The sequence below is a fragment of the Alexandromys fortis genome, unplaced genomic scaffold, assembly GCF_014885135.2.
Source record: "Alexandromys fortis isolate MF-2015 unplaced genomic scaffold, M_Fortis_MF-2015_v1.1 scaffold_24, whole genome shotgun sequence".
NCBI classification, from domain to species: domain Eukaryota; kingdom Metazoa; phylum Chordata; class Mammalia; order Rodentia; family Cricetidae; genus Alexandromys; species Alexandromys fortis.
Window position 1 is genome coordinate 10,261,835 of NW_026067906.1, and position 23,618 is coordinate 10,285,452.

The 23,618-nt window shown below is 38.3% G+C and overlaps 1 protein-coding gene across 5 annotated transcripts in view; it reads right to left on the bottom strand.

The window, feature by feature from the left end:
* Positions 1 to 23,618, bottom strand: part of Nav3 (neuron navigator 3) — a 694,335-nt gene that overhangs the window by 180,615 nt on the left and 490,102 nt on the right. For all 5 annotated transcript variants that reach the window (XM_050135526.1, XM_050135525.1, XM_050135523.1 and 2 more), the window contains 4 exons: positions 22,514 to 22,631; positions 21,808 to 21,860; positions 2,025 to 2,097; positions 1,411 to 1,594 (listed from right to left, as the gene is read on the bottom strand). In XM_050135526.1, the coding sequence (XP_049991483.1) occupies positions 1,411 to 1,594; positions 2,025 to 2,097; positions 21,808 to 21,860; positions 22,514 to 22,631 (428 nt within the window). The remainder of the gene's footprint in view (positions 1 to 1,410; positions 1,595 to 2,024; positions 2,098 to 21,807; positions 21,861 to 22,513; positions 22,632 to 23,618) is intronic.

Genomic DNA, 23,618 nt, shown 5'->3' on the forward strand with positions numbered 1-23,618 from the left:
TATATGTTGGATTTTTCGAGACAGGGTTTCTCCGTAGCTTTTTGGTTCCTGTCCTGGAACTAGCTCTTGTAGACCAGGCTGGTCTCGAACTCACAAGATCCGCCTGCCTCTGCCTCCTGAGTGCTGGTACTAAAGGCGTGCACCACCATCGCCCGGCGGTAATGTATATTTTTATGCTTTCTCTCTTTAACAAAATATCATTCCTATTTATGCACCAAAGCAAATTACTTCATATAGCTCATCTTTCTTCAGGAACAAAGCTAGGGGCTGACATGAAAATTGTTGGCTGAAATTGTACTTGTCATTTTCTGATGTTTCAAACAAGGTGGTCTATAGTTCTAGTTAGCCCATGAAACACTGACCTGCATGCTGCATGAATTTTATTAGGGGGCAGCAATTACCTGAATATCACCCTAGATGCTCTTCTTCCCCTGAATTATAATCTTTATTTAAGTGTTTGTTTGTGATCAGGTAACTTTATGTGCACTACAGGCATGCAGGTACCTACAGAGGCCAAAGGTCATTGGATCCCTGGTACTGGACCTATAGGTGTGAGCTGCCCGATGTGGGTGCTGGGAACTGAACTTGGTCCAGTTAAATATAAGATCCAAACCACTGGACTCTCCCTCAAAGCCTATGCTAAAGAATCCTGATGTAAATTCAGCCAGTTGAAAAATTCTAAACTTTGACCCAGGCTTTCTACAAAGAGGGCATTTCCTGCCCTCCTGTGGGGTTGCCTGACAGATTTCACTTGCCTCTTCAGCACCACTAAGCACATAGGCTGCATCTGCAAGGACCAAAACTCAAGCTACACAAAACACACATACACGTGTGGATGGATGGATAGATAGATAGATAGATAGATAGATAGATAGATAGATAGATAGATAGATAGATATAGATAGATATATGTATACACACACACATATATATATACACACACAAAACACATAATCCTAAAAAGAGTGTTTCTCAAATACTCAAAAGTACTATGAATAATAATCCTTGAGTTTTGAAAAATGTAATCAACACAAGCTATCAATAAAAGGTAACCATACCTCTTTACCAGGATTCAAAAGACACATGATACACACTAAAGTATTTGACTGGAGGAAGAAACCATACCACTTTTCTTCCACCAGGGACATCTTGCATGGTAAGATATAGAAAGTCACTATTAGAAAATAAACGAAAGGGTGCATCCTAAAAACATGATAGGCCTTTCTTTTCAGATCCAGAGAGAAGGGGTTTGAGCTTTTTTTTTTTTTTTTCCTTTGGTACACAAATCACATATCTGGGTCACACGAAAATGAAAGCACACAAAGATAATTTTAAACTCACGATAATTTAGAGAGTCAAACTGCGTCTAAACAAACTCGTTTGAAATGCATCCCCGGCCCCCGTCCTTACCTAGACTGCATATCTTGCTGGGTTTTGACCTGACTGGGTTCCGACTGAGGAGCAGTGTGAGTCACACGCTGCTGAAGCTCCACCAGGGACTGGTAATACTGCTGTTGATGGTGCTGTTGCTGCTTGTAGCGAGACAAACTGAAAAACAGTCCTAGAATGGCTTTTAAGTTTCCATTTCTTATTTCTGTATCAAATGGAAAAAAATGTAAAACATGGTCAAATAAATCGAATTGATTTTTCCTATATGACTAAAAGTCTAGATGTAATCTGCTTAGACGAGATCTATGAGGATAAAAACACAAGTTGCTCCCTAACTCGCAAATTCAATCGATTAGGAATGTCTCAGTTCTGCCAACATTACGAAGTGACTTGTGATATCACGGGGGGAGGGGGGACAGAAGGAACAAACCCAACTAAACAAAGATGCCCTATGGGTTGTGGTTTTCCTTACTCTTGAAAGAGGATGTGCTCACTGCCTTGGGGTAACGATTTTATTTTGCACACAACTTCTCTCCCGAATGCACACCCAACAGCCGACATAGACTTGTCTATGGAGAAATGAAACTGCTCAAACATCCACAGAGGCCGTTTGTGACAACAGTACAGTCTCTTACCTTCAGCCGACAGGCCCTGGACATTGACTCCGCGCGCTGCTAGAAAGCTAAGACAGACCTCAACATTTTCAATCTGCAACATGAAAAGCAGTGAAAAGGCCACTTAGAGGATTACTCTTCGGTAAGTGCATGAGCAAAAACGAAACATGGGGGAAAAACAAGAAAGAATTAATACTTTACATTCATTTCATTCTAGAAAGAGTGACCAGAGGTTTACGAGACTGATCTTGGCCGAATAGTGACCATAAAGCTCCCATTGTGCACTTTGGTGCGTGCACACAATTGATAAAGGCACAACCAAGAATGGCATTCCTGCATCATAGCAACCCACCTACGTAGCATAAAACCAGATCTGTGTTTTACAAATAAGCCTCAATGAAAACATCCATATGAGATGAGATTGTAGCCCTGCAATTATGAAAATATTAGGATGTGGGATATTGAATTCAATCACTAATATTTCTTAAGTTTCCAGAAGCTGGATAAAAAGAAGAGTTATTATAGGAAATAAATGAGGCTTATTTTTAACTCTACACCAGAAAAAAAAAACTTCATTTTCAAAGTTGTCTTTGCATTTTGACAGTTGAGGAAGCCCATGATTAAATGCAAATATGATCTTTCAAATTTTAAAAGAGCAATGTACATGGCTTTTAAGTAATCATTTTAGTATGACAATCAACTTGTAAACATTTGAAATGGAGGAGAGATACTGAATCCACCAGGCAAAAGACTACAAAAGACTACTCTCAATATTGATCATGGAATTACAAAGTTAAGTTACCTAGAGGACTGTTTAAAGCTAGAGGCTTCCGATTGATTGTGATTTTGTTAATACTCTAAGAGTGGTGCATGATAAAGAAAATATTTAAAGTTAACAACTAGTAAGGTATTAATTTCTGTCTTATTTACTTCTCATCAAAAGCCATAAAGACCCATAAACTTCTGCCAATGCCTTCTTAGCTCAGCATCACAGGAAGACAGTAATGCCTCTGAAAAATAACAATAATCCATCTATCCAAATGAGAAGGTTATATTCCTTCTGAAATATAATCTTGTGCAAAATGAAATCTAAGCCATAACATTCAATGAGCTTTTTTTTTTTTTGGCTCACAAATAAAGCCAAGGCATACACATTTTCTTTGAGAAAAAAATTATACTGGTAAGAAGGTATTATTTAAAGAATTTTATTGTTAAATTAATAGAGCTGAAACAAACTGACCAAAGTGTAACCTAATATATTTCATTCCACCATCAAAATCTGAGTCTTCAGGAAGGGTATGATGTTGAAACTTACATGGGATCTTTACCCATGCTGCTTTGCTATTGGAAAAGAATGAAATAAGAAACAAAAAAACTAGGGAGATGAATCAGTGGGTAAAAACACTTTCCATGCACACATGAAAACTAGGTTCAAATCTTCAGGACGCCAGGAAGAAGCTGAATTTGGACATAACAGCTAGAGTTCCAGTGCACAGTTCCGGCAAAGCTGGAAACAGGGGGATCAACATGACTTGCAATCTGTTGGCCTAGATCCATCTCCAGACAGATTATCTCAGGGCAATAAGAGGTGAGAGAACAGAACATTAGATCTACTGTTCCCTTTAGTGTAACTGAAGGCATCAAGCCATACTTTCTGAAGTTTCGTAAGCATGCACTCTCATTTATTCGGTTTTGTTAGCAAGGTTATGTGTGTGTCTTGCTTTTTTAATGTTTTATTTTTCACTGTAGGTATGCGGGTATCTAGCTGTGTGAGAGTAAAGAGCCCACAGAAGCCAGAGGCATCAGACTCCCCTGAAGCTAGAGATGTACGTAGTTGGTAGCCACCTAACAGGGATGCTGGGTAATGAAGTCTAGTTCTCTGTAAGGGGAATGTGGGGTTCTAATCCTGAGCCATCTCTATAGCCCCTAGTGTAGTATTTTGAATGCAATGGGTACTCAACAATGCTTAAAATACAAAGGAGAAAATAAGGCAATATATATCACATCTATCTTCGTTTTTATGAATGAACTAGATAAAACTAAAAAATAGCAACAGTGAACAGTGAACAGAGTATTTTAATTTAATTCTACATGTTATAAAAATCACACCTATTTTCTGTACCGGGCTCTAGGAAAAAAATGAATCATAAAGTTTATTGAGTGGGACAATCTATCAGTAGGAATTTAGATTGTAACTCTTAACTTGTAAATCTCCTGTTGGGAGCAGTGAGACCCCAGATCCTGAATTTCTTATAATCCCCTGATCTGAGTGCCTATAGCTGCTCTGAGCACGAGACCTTCAGGAGTTCCTGATGGCAGGAGAGTGGTTTCTGGTGGGTTTGGCTGGGGCATGGCTATCTCTATATAATCTGCCCTGAGCACAATAAAAGGGGCATTCTTGGGGAATTCAAGGATGACCCGTGTCGCTGTCTCTCTGTCTGTGTGTGTTTGTGTATTTTAACCTCCAGCCCCTTGCCCGAAGCTCGCGAACTGGGTGCCAACTTATTAAACATGGACATGTCTAACTGCTAAATTACAAACTGAATTTCAAATGAAGAAAGGGAGAAATCCAAATATCTTTTCTCATTTATAAGAAACTCAAAATAGTCAAAAATGTATTTATAACTTTGATTATTTTAATTACAGGTTAAGGTATTCTAGAAATAAACACAACATCTATATTACAAACAGCTCCATTTATTGATTTGAGCATTGAAAAATCGACTTCAAACAGAATCATCTTTACAGTGAAATGAAGTACCTGGCTCCATGATTATTAACACCTTTGTATTACAGCAAAACTGATCTAACCTGCTTTAAGAAATGAACTTGGAGGAATTCTTTACAATATCAACAGACGTTGTGTCCTCACAGATTTATTTCCTAGTTAAGAATAGTTAATGACTTTGAGACATTAAATGACTGAACGAGATTAATAGTATCCTTGGCATCCTTGTTTAAATACTAGCCATGGTGCAGGCATTAACACCATGTGAATGGTTCATCCAGCAAGTCTTCACTATTTATTATGAGCAAAGGGCGCTGCGGGATGGTGAAGGGATATAAAAATGAATTACAAGGTCTTTGGTTTTGTGAGCTTAGAAAATAGCCGCCGAGACAGTAAGATTCATCACTGCAATACAAGACACTATATAATAAATTCCAGAAGAGATATACATGGGATAGCAACATGGGACACTCCTAGAGAGAATGGAGCCATCAATTTCCAGTACAGATCTGCAGACGCCTCCACAGAGTGTCATTTAGAGTTGAGAGATAATTCAGGTGTTGGTAAAACTAGACAAGCAGCAGAGGGCAGAACTGAGCCTGTCAACCGGAGCTACCACACTGAGAACTGTGCATGGATTGTTAAAGAGTGCTTAACAGCACCTCTCTCTCTCCAGTGACATACATACTCAAGAGGTGATCTTCACCTGGCCCGGAAAGGGTCCATTCTGCCCTTTGACTCAGATACCACGCAACAGGAAGAAACAAAGACGCACAGTCTAAGCTGCAGGCATGACAGAGCTCGAGTCATTTCCTGCATGACTCAAGCAGATGCTGATTGTGAAGAAATCAGGCCAGTCTTACTTTAGCCCTCTATGGAGAGGCAGCCTTCTGTGCTAGGATTTTATTATTGTTCTTGTTGTTGTTGTTGTCGTCATCATCATTATTTTTTGTTTTTATTATTAATATATCTTTACTTTGAGATAAAACCAAGCTATCAACCCTAGACTGGACTGAAATCCTGATGCTCCTGCCTCAGTTTACCAAGAGCTAGGATTATAGGCAAGTGCTGCTATCCCTGGCATCAGCTATGCTTCTGTTTCCCATGATGAACTCCTGACTATACAAATTAGTCAAATAATTATGGAAATTAAATAATATATATATCATTTCTACCAAAATCAAAATGAGATGGCCCACTGTCATCCAAATTGCACTATAATATATTTAAACAATTAGATTTCAGCCAACAGATTCAACTGAATATAAACTCGTATAAAGTAAAATATAGTGACTATTTTGTATTAGAGAAAGATTATATGATGACTGTTTTTGTTCATTACTTTAGCAATTGTCTAAATTTTTTTGGAGCTCAATGAGACATTCTTGGAAAGGAAAACTATCCTGGGTCAGGCAAACTGTAAATGTTAGAAGATGCCCAGGGATGTAAATGGAGGAAAGAGGGGGTTATCACTGCCCTTTGAGGTTGTACGTGGCAGAGAAGCAGACACATGTTCAGAAGGGTCCTAAGAGAAACCCCAAAGAAGCTTCAAATAGTAGGAAAATATTTTTTATGGCAGACACAGAAATAATAAAATGAAAAGTGGGGCTTTTCTGTGTACTTCAGGCAGACTTTGAAGACTCCTGGCTGTGCCCCCATACCTTCTGTATGAAGGCAGGAATTCTGGGGGGAAGAGTACAGTATCCCACCAAACAACTGATTATTCTCCCTACCTCTTTAGCACAGCTTACCACAAACCCCAATCAGGTAAGAGAATCTATTCTCTTGGCCAGAACTTCACCTTCGCGCCTTTATTACAACTAGCACAGCTCCACTGAGCCAACCCTGATATTATTTAGGAGCCAGATTTTGGATCACAGCCCTCAAGCAGACCTCCTATTCACAGAGTCAATCTCAAGCTCTGAAAAAGCATTTTTTTTAACTTCTATTGTTGGTTGTTGGACAATTTGGTACCCATATAGTGAGCATTCTGATTTTCACACTCATTTACCATTCACTGCTCTTGTGCTTCCTCCTCTCTTCAGCCCCTTCTTGATTCACGGTTTGAAAAAAAAAACATATTTTTATAAATGAGAAATAATTCAACTGTAAAACAATGACTTAACGTTATGCTTTGAGAGACAGACTCCTGAAATCAAACCAAGTCGATTTTCAGTCAGATGCCCAAAGGACCAAGAAACAATAAAGTCTGAAACCTATATAGAATTGTTACAAAGGCATCCTCTTCGAAAGGGGCCAATTTTATAGCCCATTGTAAGGAAAAAAGTACTGGACCACGAACTGAACTGATGTATTTATAGAAACAGCCTACAGTTTTCATCTCTGCAGTTTGCTGATTCGAAAGAAGCCTGCTTGGTCTCCAAGCAGACCAGGGAGGATTAGCTAACTGAGTAGCCTATGGCGTGAGGTGAACCCATGGACCAAGTGAAGGCTGAGCGAGTCACAGACAGGAAACATCTGAGGTTTTAGGACTCAACTCCAGAATAGCCAGAGATCCAGAATACTCAGCCTCTCTGGTGTCTTTCTCTACAGCTCCTAACTGTTCGCCAGCGTGAAAAATCCTAAGTATCAAGGTTTATTGGGGTGACAGCCCCCTAAACCTCTCAGAATCCAAAAGGAAGGCTACAGTAGGTGAAGACTGAATAGAAGGGGTCTGAGGGTGACAGGAACGAATCAGCTCATGTATGTCTGTCTCCTCTGTCCCATCATGTATGTCTGTCTCCTTCTGTCCCAGCATGTATGTCTGTCTCCTCCTGTTCCATTTATTCTTCCAACACTCTCCCCAATACTGTCTTGATTCTCTCTCTCTCTCTCTCTCTCTCTCTCTCTCTCTCTCTCTCTCTCTCGATTTTTCTTTTTGATCCCACAAGGCTTCCAGTTTATATACCCACACAGACACAATTAGGAATTCTCCGGCAATAGCCAGGATAGCAGGGTCAATAAATCAAATAAGGTTGGTATCTGCTCGCTTACTTAGGTCTCAGAGGGGGCATGGCTGTGAAACACCTGGGCTTATCTGGAAAGGGTAAAGAGAAGAAGAGGATGTGATTTCTAAGAGGGGAGAAGGGAGGTTGTGTGTTAACTACATCTGGGTTAAGCTAGTTTGTAACTGGCAAATGTAGAAAAAAGGGAAGAAGACCACAGCAGGGCTGCTCACTCTCCGAGAGCTTTCTTCCACAGCTGCTGGGAACGCAGCTTTGTGGTAACCACTGCAACCAGCACAAGCTGCGGAAGGAAACCTGATGGTGCTTGATCCACATTTAGCATTTACTCAAACACTGAATTTAAAGGGAATTTCTTAGTCCTAGAGATAACATCCTAGGTGGCCAGATAACAAGGGAAAAGTGGCAAGGTAAAATCCAGAATCTAGCAATTCCAGCCTCCAGGTCAAGCAGTGGCTTTGTTCCTGCTGACAGCTCTCCCACCAGCCCCACCCCACCATGAGAAGAATTTCCTTTCTCCAGGGCCTTTTCGAGAATTTGAGGCACCTATATGTGCTCTATATGTCAAGATTATATAGCGAAATGAAAAGTCATCCAGTAGAGACTACACGAGGGAGTTATGCCTTTGGGAATTGGTGTGGGGAGAGAAAACTCCAGCTACAAATGGCACACAATGTTCGGCAAATATATCCACATAAAACCTGAGAGAGTTTGGGAAGGAATTCTAGACACAAAAGAGCAGAGTCAAGCATGGCTTCTTCGTAGCTGCATTTTCTTAGGTGAGTTCTGTTAAGCAAACATAGGCTGGGCTCCTTTAGGAGAGGCTTTCTGACTTAGTATTAGTATTAGTGATAAAGATCTTGCAGCTCTTTTAAGAAGTTCTGCCATCAAACAGTTAAATGGTATTTATGAATGGCTGGTGGCATGTTTCTTTGTGGTGGCATGGACCTAGAAACTCCATAGAGTTGTGGCAATAAACATGGCTCCCACTTGTACCTTAAAAAAAAGAAATTGAGTAGGTGGATGTGGTGGCACATGACTTTAATCCTTGAACTTTGGAGGCAGAGGCAGGAGGATCGCTGTGAGTTTTAGGCCAGCCTGGTCTACAGAGTAAGATCCAGGACAGCCAAAGATACACAGAGAAATCCTTTCTCAAAAAATGAAAATTAAAAATAAAAGAAAAAGTTTTTTTTTGTTTTTTTTTGTTTTTCGAGACAGGGTTTCTCTGCGGCTTTGGAGCCTGTCCTGGAACTAGCTCTGTAGACCAGGCTGGTCTCGAACTCACAGAGATCCACCTGCCTCTGCCTCCCGAGTGCTGGGATTAAAGGCGTGCGCCACCATCGCCCTGCTAAGAAAAAGTTTTTAAAATGCCACATAGAGATGAACAATACAGAGAAAATCTGGATACTGTTACTGTGTTTTCTTTGAATTGTCTGACTGCTGAGGAAGGAGCAACAGCTGCTAAAAGATATATAATTATAAATGCTGCTGGATTAATCTAACCTATGTATTTTTTTTAAAAAAATGCCTTAACTTCAAGATTTAAGTCAAAAGACACATCACTTTGGAGAGGAGTTGTTGCTTTTGTTTCTACAGGAAATGAGAGGCTGTGAGTTCATTCTTGGTTAGTAAAAATAAGGTTTAATCAAGGAAGACAGCCTGTAAAACCTCCATTGGGAATGGATGGCCTAGATGATTCAACAGCCCAGAGCACCTCTGTTGTAGTTTCTTCTGAGTTCTACGTTCAGAGCACCTTCAAGGCTGCTGGCTGAGATGATCAAGCATCATAGAATACTTTATAATCCTAAATTTTCTTTGGGTCCCCATAAGATTATCAGTGTCTTGGACTAGTATAACTCCTTCATGCAATAAACTGAAAAGAGCCATGAAAAAAAAAAGATTATCAGTGTCCACAATCAGCAGAAAATAGCCTAGAATATTATGGCCATATTCCCAAAAACTGGATTATGGATATTCATCTTTGTTTAGAGTGCTGCTTACAAGTTGCTATGGATAATGATCAGAAAAAAAGTTAAATAAGGAGATTAGATTTCGAGTTATTGTTTCAAAAGGGTAAAAAATGGGGGATATGCTCACTGTAAAGATTTGTCACTTGTATTAGTTTAATAAAACACTGATTTGTCAGTAGCCTGGCAGAAAGTGTAGATGGGGTAACCAGACTGAGAGAATCATGAGACTAGAAAAGGCAGAGAGTGAGTCACCAGCCAGATGCAGAGGAAACAAGATGAGAATGCCTTATTGAGAAAAAATACCAAGTCACATGACTAAATGTAGACAAGAATTATGGATGGATTTAGGTCATAAGAGGTAGTTGGTAATAAGTCTGAGCAATAGGCCAAACAGTTTATAACTAATATAAGCTTCTGTGTCTATATAGGGAGTCTGCCTAGCAACCTTTGATACTTTGATACTTTAACTGCTTTTCTGGAGACCACCAGCCAGAAAGAAAACAAACATCCTTGTCAATTACAGACCACAAGGAAGTTCCCCTGCCGGTCAGGGGGAGTGTGGGCAGCTAGATCACAACAACTCACCCTGTTTTCTGGTGGAAGAACTGCAACCTTTATTATGGTATCAAGCGAGGCTGGGGCCAAATGCCATCTTGTAATGGCAGCCATTCAAATCGGCTCCCTGCAGGATGGGACAGAAAATTCTGTCTATATGTGCCCAATAATTGATAAATAAAAATACACTGCTGAGGTTTTTTGGGATGAATCCCACTATGGAAAGGGCGAACACTATGGCTTCACAAGGATTTTACAGAAATGACAGCAACTATTCAAAAAGCAGATATTCCCAAAGCTTTGCAAATCGTTTTTTTTCCACTGGAATACTCCTGTGAGTGGATCTAGTTTTGCTAGCCTTACTTTCACTGTATAATGCTGTGGACCACAGCACCTAAGAAGGTTGAGAGACTTAGAATAAACTTGGAGAATCCATGAAAGAGGAGAGATTGGGCAGATGGGATGAGAGGTCAGGAATCAAAAAGTCCAGAGCAATTTGGAGGCAGGAGAAGAGGATACAAAAACAAGTGTGGGTTAAAGAATGCCCTGATGAGGGTGATGGCTGATTTTAAAGCTTGGTTGAATGGTATGTTTTAGTTAAAGGAGTGAGGACTCTGTTTTACATACTTTTACTGATAAATGGTAAGAAAATCTTCACAAATCAATTTTACCTATGATGAATTCTTTAAACAATGATTTTAATGCATTTCATTTTTACAGCATAGCCCTAATGCTTGAGGTTCACAGCATGCGGCATGGAAAAGGAGACAGTCTACACATCTTATATTACATGCTAAGTATGGAAGCAAGAGGAGAAGGCTAGATGCTACTTCTCAGTTTTCACTACTCCAGACTTGTCAGAGCTAGCAGAGGGAGAAAGTTGAAAAGCAACTTTTAAGCACCTAGCTATTTATAAACTAAAACAGAAACCTTGCAAAAAAACTTCTTCATAAAGTTTGATAAGATTAACTTTGCTTTACCCATATACAAAATAACGTAGTGAGACTGCCTTGTACTGTGTGTGTGTAAACTATAATAAATTATACAGCCAAACGGAAACACAAACACAGAAACCTGCAGGAAAGCTGATATTTCTCTCACACTGTTCTGAGAAATGTAATGTAGACATTGAACTATTTCTTCCCCTGGCTAAGTGTCTACACCATTGGCACATGGTTAAGAAACACAATCAAGCATAAACAAGTTGTCTAATAGATGTCTGGTGGGTGCAGTATGTAAAGATAGAATAATGTGTGAACTCTACTTGCCCCACATATTTTGTAGGTTTACAAGGTTTAAATACCTATGAATTATTTCTTAAGTACCTAATACCTTTGTGCATGTACCGAGACCAAAGCTTGGGATCACTGATGTGACCACAATCCATGGCATTTAAGCAGGCACCAAAAGCCAGAAATGACATAGAATGGAATTAAGAAAGATAGATCAAATGACATTTTGATTCTGACCTGGTGATAACTACTTCGGTTCTGGCCTCAAGGTCTGGGACAAAATTTCAATGCTTTTAATTCACTGAATTGGTGATGATTAGGTACAACAGTTCCCGGAGGTAATTCAGTTATCTGCAGAGGAAATCAATAGAAATCACACCTTGTGCAAACCAGGGCAATCTGGGTCAAAGTGGGCATCACCTCTCCAAGTCTCATCTTCTGAAGTTGTGATTATTTTTTATTAGAAAAAAAAAACAATTCTTCAGAGAGAGAGAACAAAAAGTTTGATTAGGTGCCAGTGTCACTGAGATGTAAAGCTTCCATGCTTCCTGCTCCCAAACTTGTAGGGCAAGACAGGGAATATTTCAAAAGAATTCCATTTGTCTCTTTTATATATCTTTTTCCTTGTTTTTTCCAGGATTTAGATTTTTTAGCTGTTTCACAGTTAGATAAGTGAAATGCTTTACTTAATAGACACCATGGTGACGTGTATAAATGTTTTACAGTCAAATAAATCTAGTCTTATTTGGGCATTGCAATGTGCACCTTATTAGAAACTGAGCTATGTTTACTATCTAAGCCTCAGATTCCTAATACATGAAATGGGAATGAATATATTTTGATTTCCTTTTTCAAAATCTTACATGAGGATTAAAAAATGAGGAGATGAGCTGTATAGTAGCAACTAGGTGTTTGTGCATACCTATGTATCTTTCTCTATGAATACCTATGTATCTTTCTCTATGAATATAAACATATGCCCATAACAAAAATAGAGAGGAATTAATTTCTGTTTATATGTAATTGTATATATATATATGTGTGTGTGTGTATATAATTACATATATTGTATTGTACAATACAATACATGTATTGTAATGTAAAACACACATATATGCAAAAACAAATTTCTCCTAAATACATATTTTCTGTGATACAAGTGTGTACATCCTACGTGTGTGTGTCTATATGTTGATAAATATAGGCACAGATACTGAAAGTTTACAAGGATTTTATCAGAAAAGTTTTCTTTTGCTCAAAATCACTTCAACTTTCCTTTAACCAACTTGGTAGATACTAGTAAGTGTCAATTGTTACCAGTTGTTTTCAGATACAAATGATGGTGAGTCATCATGACTCTGTCCATTCTAATGGGCAGCATGAAGCTGCATTCTAAAGCTGCAGCAGTGTTCACTGACCTCAGGAGTTCAGGATTTTAAATCAGTTCTTCCTTTCCAGTTGGTCCTAAGAAACAAAACCAAAAAGGAGCCTGTGTGTTTTCTCGTGAAGTCACAAAACTAATGAGTAATTTAACCATAAAAATCTACAAATAGTATTTCTGTCTTATGACCACACCCTTCCTCAAATACACGGGCATTTATATTCCTGCCACAAATGGAAGAAACACATGTGGTCTTAGAAAAGAATGCTTATTTATGTCACAAGTTTGGGAGCAGGAGAGGAAAAAAGAGATATGAAAATGAGAGGAAAATGAGACGGAGGGAGGAAGAGAGGGAGGGAGGGAGAGAGAGAGAGAGAGAGAGAGAGAGAGAGAGAGAGAGAGAGAGAGAGAGAGAGAACAATCTCAATCAAACCTCAGGAAGTAATATTGTAAACACTGAAGAAATGATTCCAATGTACGAAGAGGTAAAAGACACAGAGTAGCTGATAGAACACCACAAAATGAAAAGAATAAAATTGGCTACTCATAATCCCTGATGTCAATGCTTACGACAGAACTACAGTATCAAGGCAGTGTGGCAATAAAAAAAGAATAGAGAGATCACAATGGACAGAACAGAGAGCCTATAAAAAAAAGAGGCACAAAAGTAGAAACAACGAAATTTGACAAAAAATCAAGGGAAGTATTGTCAAAAAGTAGATGCTGAAATAACTGGATACCACATGCAGAACATCCAACCTAAATGGAGGTTTTACATACTTTCTAGAAAATTAATTTAACAGTGAACAATAAATTTAGATGTACACCACCAAAAGTAAAACTGTGAGGGCACAGGGAAAAAAATCTGGGCCATCTCGGATGTAGCAATGACTTTTTTAATGCATCGTGAAATGTAGGGTCTGTGAAAGAAATGAGAAACTAGACTTCAAACTTCTTGTCTGAAAAAGAAAATGGTAAAATAATAAAAGAACAATAAGTGTATGGATATATTTCCCAGAGATGTCTGTTATGTAAAATATACATGGGATACATAAATTTGAATAAAATGCATACACTGGACATATACACTATTTATATACATTTCAGATATACGTTAATTATAAAGTAGACATGAGTTATAAGAGAGGACATAAAGCTAATTGTTTTCATAGTTCCAATTCTGTTTTGGATTTGTTATTTTTTATTTTGATAGTGGGTAAGTATATAAAATATATCCAATAGTAAAAGCAAAAAAATTAATGTAAAGCTTCCGGTTTCCATGTCAAATGCCAATTCTTACTGCAGTGAAGTTCATTAAGTTGTATAGAGTTTGGGCTTATTAAATTTTTTTGTGTAAAATTTTTGTGTATTTGTAAGGTTTTTATAATAAAGTTTTTTAAAAATAAAATGCAAAAAGATCCCTTAAACCTCAAAAATAGGGAAAACAATCTGATAAGAAGATGGAACCAAAGTTCTGAAAAGAATGAAGCACTAGGGAAGACATTCTGACAGAAAATAGCTTATGAAAAGATGGTTACGACCCTACGTCACCAAAGAGCCATATTAAAACTAAATAAGCTGATACTACATACCTAACTACTGTATCCAAAATGTAGAACAAATCAAGGTCACCAGATGTACAGAACTGAACTTCCATTTCAAATAGGGATACAAGCACTGCTGAGGCCCTTGTAGGTAGTGTCACTGTCCCACAGAACTATACAAAATTACTTAAATTGTACAATCTACAATAGTGATCTCAGATATTAACTAAGAAATTTATATAGGAAAACATGTCCATATAAACATCTGCTCAAAGACAATCTTAGCAACTTCATACAGACTTCCCAAGACTTGGAAGTCAACTGGATTACCTTCAATGAGCTAATGGATGAACAGTGAGTAGTACAAACACAGACACAGTAGAATGATATTCAGCACTAAAATGGAATGCGTTATCAGATCAGGTAATGATGTGAAGGGATATTCAATGCACACAGCTAAATGAAAGAAGCCAATATGAAAGGCCAATGCCTATTATATGAAGGATGTGAAGATTACCATAAAGGAATTTCAGAGGGTTGAAACTATTTCACTGGTGAATAGAAGCCAATAAACCTTTTCCTAAACCATCACTAGTGTAAGCTATGGACTGTGAATAGTAAGGGTGTAACAAAGTAACCAATCCATTACAAATGACTAACCACAATGAGGAAGGTTGATAATTGGGGAGCGTGTGAATATGGCAATAGAAAGTCTAGGGAAAACCTTGGTACCTTGGAAACTTCTATTAAAATTTATATGTTTTAAATCAAAGGAGGGGGAAGAGAAACAGGCAAAAATCAAGTGGCCTAAATTCCAGACTGCATTCTGTCCTACCATTTTTATAAACAAATCTGAAAGTTGTCAGGCTTGGATCGAGGCATGAGTTCAAGCTACAGTGTCCACACTTACTCAATATGGCCCACATGTATTCTTGATGAGGCCTAGTTCTTAAGTAGTGCTGTTCTGATGACAAAATAGTGAGTGTAAGCAAATCACCAGTTCCAGATGTGTACGTGTGTGTGTGGTTTTGTGTGCTAAAAAACCCATCAACCAATTATCATGACCAATTGTCAAATTCTCAGAACCACCTCTAAAATTTAGATTCCATGAAATTAATTTCTAATATTTCTTTGACACATGAAATAGGAACAATCTGTGTTTATTAAAATGTAATAAAAGTTTTGTTCATGACTATCCACATAATTAATTAAATTCTTGTTAGAATCATTTAATTATAATTTTGAGTAGCAAGTATCTTGGACTAATCTACTAAGTTCTGAACATATATCTGCCGAAAGGCCAGCGTTGAAATGGTATACCGAGACCAGGTAGAGAAGATGTCTCCTGCTTCACTGTTGCTTCTTTCCTGCATCTAATGCAATTTAGGAAACATCTTTTTTACTCTGTGATGAAAGCAAATTAAAACATCTATAAAGATAGAAAATGACATGTATTATAAGACAAAATGTTGGTAAGTAAAATCATATTTTTTTTCAGAATTAAAAAAAAAACATAAATTCTATCAAACCAGAATTCCAATGGACTTTGATATTGGTTGTCCACTTTTTTCATAGCAAGATAGAGCCAAGTTCCAATTCCCTTTTCTGGGACACAGCCAGAAGCAGAATTAATTCGACCAATTCATCCCATATAACACATCTTGCCAGTTCACAAGTAACTCTATAGAGACTTTCACTTTTGAAAACCATCAGGATGAAAGCCTCAAAACTTAAACATACATTCACTAAAAGAGCAGTTTATTATATTCCTTCCAAATTTAGAGATATGGAAACAATGAAATCAGTGAGGGAATTATGAAGCATAATTTTCCTGTAGTGTTTCTAAATACACCAGGGAAATATTTGCATTAAAACATGTGTTTTCATAAGTCTCTTTATCTCGCCATTTCAAAATGGCAGGGGGACCATGCAGATACCTAATGTTAGGAACTGGGCATTCCTGTGAGTTTCTACTCACAGGCTAGAATCCTAGAGTGTGCATAACATAAATTTTTACTAAAATTTAACAGCACTCTAGTATTTTATCTCTTCTTATCTTATGTAAAAAACCCTCAAGAGAACAACAATCACAGGCTCAAGGAATTACAACTTTGAAGGGCACAAAACTGGTGAAAATATGGGACACATTCTCATCATAAGCGGGTCACTTCCCAATAAAACTAACTATAGAAGTGGGTAAAACGTCTGTGAAATTTGGAAAGAGTTTCTTTTAGAAGCTAGTATCTTATGGATCATGGAATCATATAGAAGGGCACACTAAGTTCTACTTTTCCACCGTCTAGGAACAATCTTAAAAGAAATTAAAAGGGAAAAACATTCCAAAACATCACTTATCGGCAAATTTTACACAATAACCTACAGAAGATGATAAAAGAAAAAAGAGTGCAGCTAAAGGTTGTGATTAAACTATAGTTGAGCTAGAAATAGGGTCACATAGAGGACTTCAGTTTAAAGAACACAAGACAGACTTAAGCCACACATTTGTAATCCTCAACTATGTAAGAGAAAATAATTCTTGCCTGGCAAAGATTCCTAAATCATCTGGGCACTTCTGAAGATCCCTAAATATAACAGTCTATCTTAAGATGAAGAAAAACTTGTTTCAAAACAATTTTCCTACATGTCTAAGATTCTTGCTTGAGAATCTCACACTTGTGCCTCTGCCTTTCAAATAAATGTTGGGCATTTTTCTTTTGCTATTTTTAATCTATTAAGCATTTGGGATATTCCTGGAATTTGTAGTTTACAAATTTATTTCCTCATGTAAGCTCAGCAAAGTTATGTCATGCAGCATATATTTTAGCTCTTGAGTAATACCTACCTAGAAATGACTCAACAGGTGTCACCCATATTAATAACTTCAGCTTCAAATGATGTTAAATATAGTGTTTGTTCAGACCCCGCAAAACTATTTCTATGTTTCAACATGATGATGATCTGAAATTTACTGATAAAACATAGCTATTTTTTTGAAATCCAGAGTGGAATAGGCAGACATTTCAAAGGGGGTAAGTTTATATTTTTCTTACATATGTGATGTCTGGACCATGCTATCTAAAGTATGATTGTTATATTCTTTTATATGCATGTACATACATAAATTTGCTTTAATCTTATAAGATACTTTATAGTTCAGAGTGTATAATATACAATATCTTTAGTAATGTTTTATTTATTATAAGAAAAGCTATAGAGAATAACAAGAAAGAGTATATTAGCATCACCTAAACTTCTGGTCCTTACTAAAATGATTTAAATTTCTTAAATTTTAGTTTACTCTACTTCAAATTCTGACTCTTCATACATTTACATCCTCTATGACTTATATAACATGACATAGGGAAAATGGTTTTGCTTTGTCTTTATCATTCTTCCATAACAGCCAATTTTCTATAAAGACTTCAAGATTTCTTCCTGTGCCACTTCCTTTAGCAACTCATACCATCACTTACATCCTTGCTGCCATTAATCCCCTTCTCTTTTTACTGCTGCATTCTTTTTTAAAAGATTATTTATTTTTATTTTATGTGTTTAAGTGTTTGGGCTGCTCGTATGCCTATGTACCCTGTGTACCTAAAGCCCATGGAGGCCAAAGAGGGTATCAAATCCTAGGAACTGGAGTTACAGACAGTTTCAAGCTACCAATGGAGTCTTGGGTAAGTTTCAAGCTACCAATGGAGTCTTGGGTATGGAACCCGAATCCTGGAAAAGAACAGTAAGGACCTGAGCCATCTTTCTAGTCCCTACTGCAATCTTCTCTTCTTTTCCCACCACTGAAAAAAAAAAAAAACTCCCCTCAGCCAAAATGTCTCTCAAGCATCTTTTCTTTTTTTCTCTTTGATAGGATCCCCTAAATGTGATGTGTGGTTCATTGGGTACCACAGTGGTCATTACAACTTAATAGACTATCCTTGCTATCCATCACCTGTGTATGAAATGGTAGCTTCCCAGATAGAAACTCAAGGTAGCAACCTAGTTATTCCTTTCTTTATGTTCCCATGGGCATCAAACTTTACCTGTCAAAATATAGACGTGTCATTTTTCCTTTCACCTGTGAGCCTCACCTTCTTCATTTGGTAAAAAAAAAAAATAAAAATAAAAAATAAAAACCTAAAGGAAGTGTTTGAAAATTTCCCTTCTTTGCCATCTTCCACATCTAGTTGAATACATTCTATTATCTTCAGGTAGCCCTGTAAGGGACTTTAAACACTTGTATCAGATATTGACATAGACAAGCAACACGGTGGATCCAATTAGGGTTCCCTGCGGCGTGGAAAGTCAGAGGGAGGGGGAGAGTAGGGGGGGGGGGGGGAGGGGTGGGAGGAGGGGGAGGGAAAAGGGAGGCTGGGAGGAGGCAGGATTTTGTTTTTCAATAAAAAAATTGTAAAAAAATTAATAAATAAATAAATAAATGTAAACATGAAAAAAAAGTGATCCAATTTATCCTCTCCTGATTTAAAACACCTGCATAAGCTCTCTACCTGGCCCTTCTATGATTAGGTTCTGTCTTCCCCTTCCGACATCCCAAGCTAGACTCCAACCACAGAGTTCATTCTAGAACACATCAAGATCCCTCCCCTCCTGGGTCCTTTTATTCTTCCCCATGCGTTTCTGTTGTTGTTCTGCACTTATATTGCAACTCAGATCTTCATCTGGACCTCGGTCAAATGTCCCTCTCCCTGCTCCTTTAAGGCTTGCGGCAGAGAGGGACTAAGTGTGAATGACCTGGTTGTTATGAAGATGGATCAGTACACTGCAGATTCATGTCACCAGAAACTCTAGTATTAAGTGCTTCAAATGATTCTAGAGAGGTCATAGAGCATGAAACATAAATCCAGATAATCTAGTACTGGAAGGCTTTGTCCTCTTTGGGTGTTGTTCTTGTTTTGTTATTACTAAACACAGACTTCAGCCAGGGTGACAAAAGACAGGATATGTAAGATGTGCCGAAAGTCCTTCTTGTGAGCAAGGATGGCACTCTATGACTGAGGTGGAACCTTGCATTGTGTGATAACAGTCAGCCGCATCCTGACTGGAGCAGACGCTTGATCCATTCACCTAGTCATGTTGCCATACCTAGCTGTCTTTTCCTTTCTGGTCTCGGCTCTAGTCTGGGTCTTGTACTTATTAATTACACAGTGCCAATAAAAACTCTAAAGAACAGTGACAAAATTAGTCCAGTTGGACATTACATTTTTTCACAGCGTTCCTTCTGAATTAACATTGAGAGTTCATGCTAACTTCAGATTTGAAGTTCAACCAGTCAGAAAGAAATAAACCAAGACATCCTCATTCAAGACGAAATATAACTCCAACTAAGACTTTAGAGGGAGGAAGCCACAGTTTTCACAACATCATCACTTTCGAATCTTTGGGTTTCTTTCTGTCTTCAGAAGCAGGGGTACCATGCATATCAACCGTTGCATGGCAGGGCTAAGAACAACTAGGAAGCCATAAAAAAGCTGAGATACTTTTCCAGATGGGTAAAAATGCTAGGTGCAGATACTTTAGATAAACATCAGAGGATTGCCTGTCTAATGTTGAGCTTTGGAGATTTTTTTTCCCTGTAATCAAGTATGAGCTTGTCTGGAATTCAGATCCTCAAAAAGCAGAATAAAATTGGGATAGCAGAGTAGATGGAAAGCACTAGACCATTGGTTCTCAACCCATGGGTCACGACCCTTGGGGGTCAGATGACCCAGGGGTCACCTAAGACCACCAAAAAACAGATATTTACATTCTGATTCATAACAGTAGCAAAATTACAGTTATGATGTAGCAACAAAAATAATTTTATGGTGGGGGGGTCACCACAATGTGAGGAACTGTATTAAAGGGTTGTAGCATTAGGAAGGTCGAGAACCACTGATCTAGATTTAAAACCATTTATAGTGTCTACCACTTCTTCATTGTTAAAATAATGAAAACACAATCAAGTTTTAGGGTTAAGAAGACACATACATGAGTTCCAGGACAAATTTGTCAAGTGAAAGCCATTACAATATTTGAGCAGGTGTTAATCCATTCATATGCTACTCATAAAATTTCCAATAAAATTACTCTATATTTGCATATTATGTTAATTAGTGTATATATAGGCACTAATTTTTATATAATAAATAAAAACATTCAATTAACATGTCTTTTGCAACTGAAAAAGCCCAGAGAGTTTGTGTATTTTACCAACATCACACAACTATTACTGCAGCAGAATCTGAAGTTACTCTATTGTAGCATGCCAACAGTAAAACTTTACAAAGCAAATGTAATTAATTTCCACAGAGAACCATTTACGTTCAGAGTAATTAGATCAGGAAACACCCATAAAGCTGAAATCTTTTATAGAGACCTTATCTTTCATGGTGAATTTTATTTATCACAACAACTATAGATCATGACATTTTAATAGTTTTTTTTGAGTTTTCAAGTTTTTAGCAGTCTAATGAATCACTCTTGAAAAATAAAATTTTTATTACATTGGATTCAGTGTTTTGACTTTAAGTGAAGCAGGTCAGTGGGTTTAAGAATTCCATGAGTTTTTCCTTTGAACAAACCCATGACAGGGATTCATTAAACACTCAGAATGCCTACATTGTGCTAACAGGAGTATTCTCTGAAGCAATCTCACTTGGAGACACTTGGGCTGTTATTCAGGTTGGAAACTGCCTGGAATGTCTTCACTGGAAGCATTCTGTCTTCAGTTCACCCCAAAAAATGAAGTGGTGGCTTTGTGATTAGGGTTTGCTTGTTTGTTTGTTTTTATCTCAGTAGCCTATCAGTCTATGCTTTTATTTATAAATGTTAAGCTTTGCTAGTTGGGAAAGGGGAGACATGGCTGGAGTAAGGGGCCTTCAGACAGAAGGCTTTCTGGAAGCTACAATGGGCCTTATCTCAGAATCGCACATTGTTTTGGGTATATGCTATAACACACTTTCAGAGTGGTTTCCAAGGGTGGCAAGAACCCATGTGCTCACCCTGAACTTCCTGATGAACAAGTCACACAGTTATACTTTCAAAAGGCACATGGCTAGCTCTATTATTTAAAACAGCTGCTCCAGCAAACATGTGTGACTTTCAACTGGAAATCAAGTTTACTGACAGAAAGCCCAGTGTAAAGTATTGCGAACTATAAAACATCAGAACAAACAAAGGAAGAAAAGTAAAAGAACAAGAAGAAGTCAAGGGTCAGAATAAACACCTAGGAACATGTTACATAGTAGGCCAAATTCCTCTCTGCATGATGCTTCCTCATTGATCCTGAGGACATGGAAATGCAGAGGGCAGAATGGGATCCCATGGTTTTCTACACAAGCAGGAAGGCATGCAGAAAAGTCTCCAAGCAACGGTGCAAACGCAGTTGACTTGGAAATGGGGCTAAGTGAGGAGGTTGAGAAGAAATCAGATTCTTACCATCTGAGAATGACTTCTAGGACATCCATTGATATCTTCCACTTTCTCATTGGCTAAAACCAAGAAATAAAACAAAAGAGAGAAAAAAAGAACAACATGCTTAAGCAATGAAGTGAAACACGCACAGGGGAAAAAAAAAGAGGCGACCTTTAAAATAAAATAAAAAATTAAAAAACACCAAGCAGAAATGCCACTGCTTCCCCTACTCAGCCTCCCAAGCCAGGGACAAGGGAGCCAACTTGTTATCAGCCAACAATTCCATGTGCACAAATCAAGCAAAGGAAAAAAGGGTAAAAAAAAAAAATGAGTGAGTGAGGAGGAAGTCGCTTCTGGCTTTCCAGCTGTGCCAAATGACGGCTGACATGAAACCTTTCACAAATGTCCCGGCTGGATCAGGATCCAGTTTCAAGGAGTCTCCGTGTATGAGCTCCTCCGGTTAAGGAAACACACACATGGGAGGCATATGGTTTAACGAGGCTTTCCTTTCTGACAAGGCTATCTATGTAAAGACACAGTTTGAGCTACTGCAGAGTGTGGCCAGAATGCCCTTTTCAGTCTCACGTAAACATATTCAATTAAATCGGAGACAGGAACACTCCTGTCTTGGACACAGGAGACGATTCAGTAGGCATCAGACCTAAACTACAATGTAGCAAAAGAGTAGCGAGCAGAGAGCCCCTCCGAGTTGTCAGAGGGCAGGTCTCACCGATGATCTGGATGATCTCAGCCAGAAGGACCCCGTCTGCAACGTCCTGCTGCAAATCCTTAATCAGCCGCTTGTGGCCAGATTTTGCCAGGTAGTGGTTGGCCCAGTCAGTGTAAATCTGTGGAAGACAGGGAGGAAGAAGTGAGATGGGGCGTGGGAGCAGAGAGACAAGAAAACTGCTCAAGGCAAATGCGAGACTCGGAGGGAAACCGTTCAGGATCGCATTCCAGCTAAAGAAGTCACAGCTCCAAAGGAAACAGTTGTAAAGTCATTTTTAAACGGCTCTTTCCCCCACTTATCTCTTGTTTCAAAGGACGATGAATCATTCCTTTCAAAACCATGGACGAGTCAGTTGTGACCAAGCAAAACTCCCTTCCCAGCTGACTCGGGAGGAGATCGCTAATGGAACCAGTTTGGGTTTTCTCTTTGCTCTTCTCCTCCCCCCTTTATTTTGAAAATAATCCTGTCTGTGTAAAGGGAAGCCACCTGGTCTGATTTATGGAGGAACTTTGTAAAAATGTGTTTCTCCGAAGAGACGTTATTGAATTTGCCATCTGAGATACTATATGTGACAATATTTTGGCATCCTTTTATGAAATAATTGCAAATGCCTTCCTGTCTAAGATATTTTGTTTGGACTGTCATCTCTTATTTTAAACCTCCTGAAATGTGTTTGTACTAGAACAGGGAGGCAGCAAATGGAGTTACAATTACAATACAGAACAGAGAAGTGCATTGTAAACCACAGGGTTGGCAATTTGGCTTACAATTTGGTGATCCCAGAAACTGGCCAGTCAAGAAATAAAGAAAACTTGAAGTTTCAAAAATGCCACACACATACCCGCAAAAATGTTACTTCTTAAAACATTATTAGTCTATTAGGCTTGAAGATGTTTCAATTGCATGGGTGGTTCATTAGTAACTGTGTTACAAGGTAGGTTATGATAGGACATAATATTTTTAAAAATTGAAAGGAGAAGAGAGAAGGGGAAACAAGAAACAGACAAAGGTGGCTGCAATCATGGCTCCGAGGTTGAGAGTATGTGTTGTTCTAACAGGGCACTGACTTGGGGTTGCTCTGTCACCTGCTGTGTCGTCTAAGATC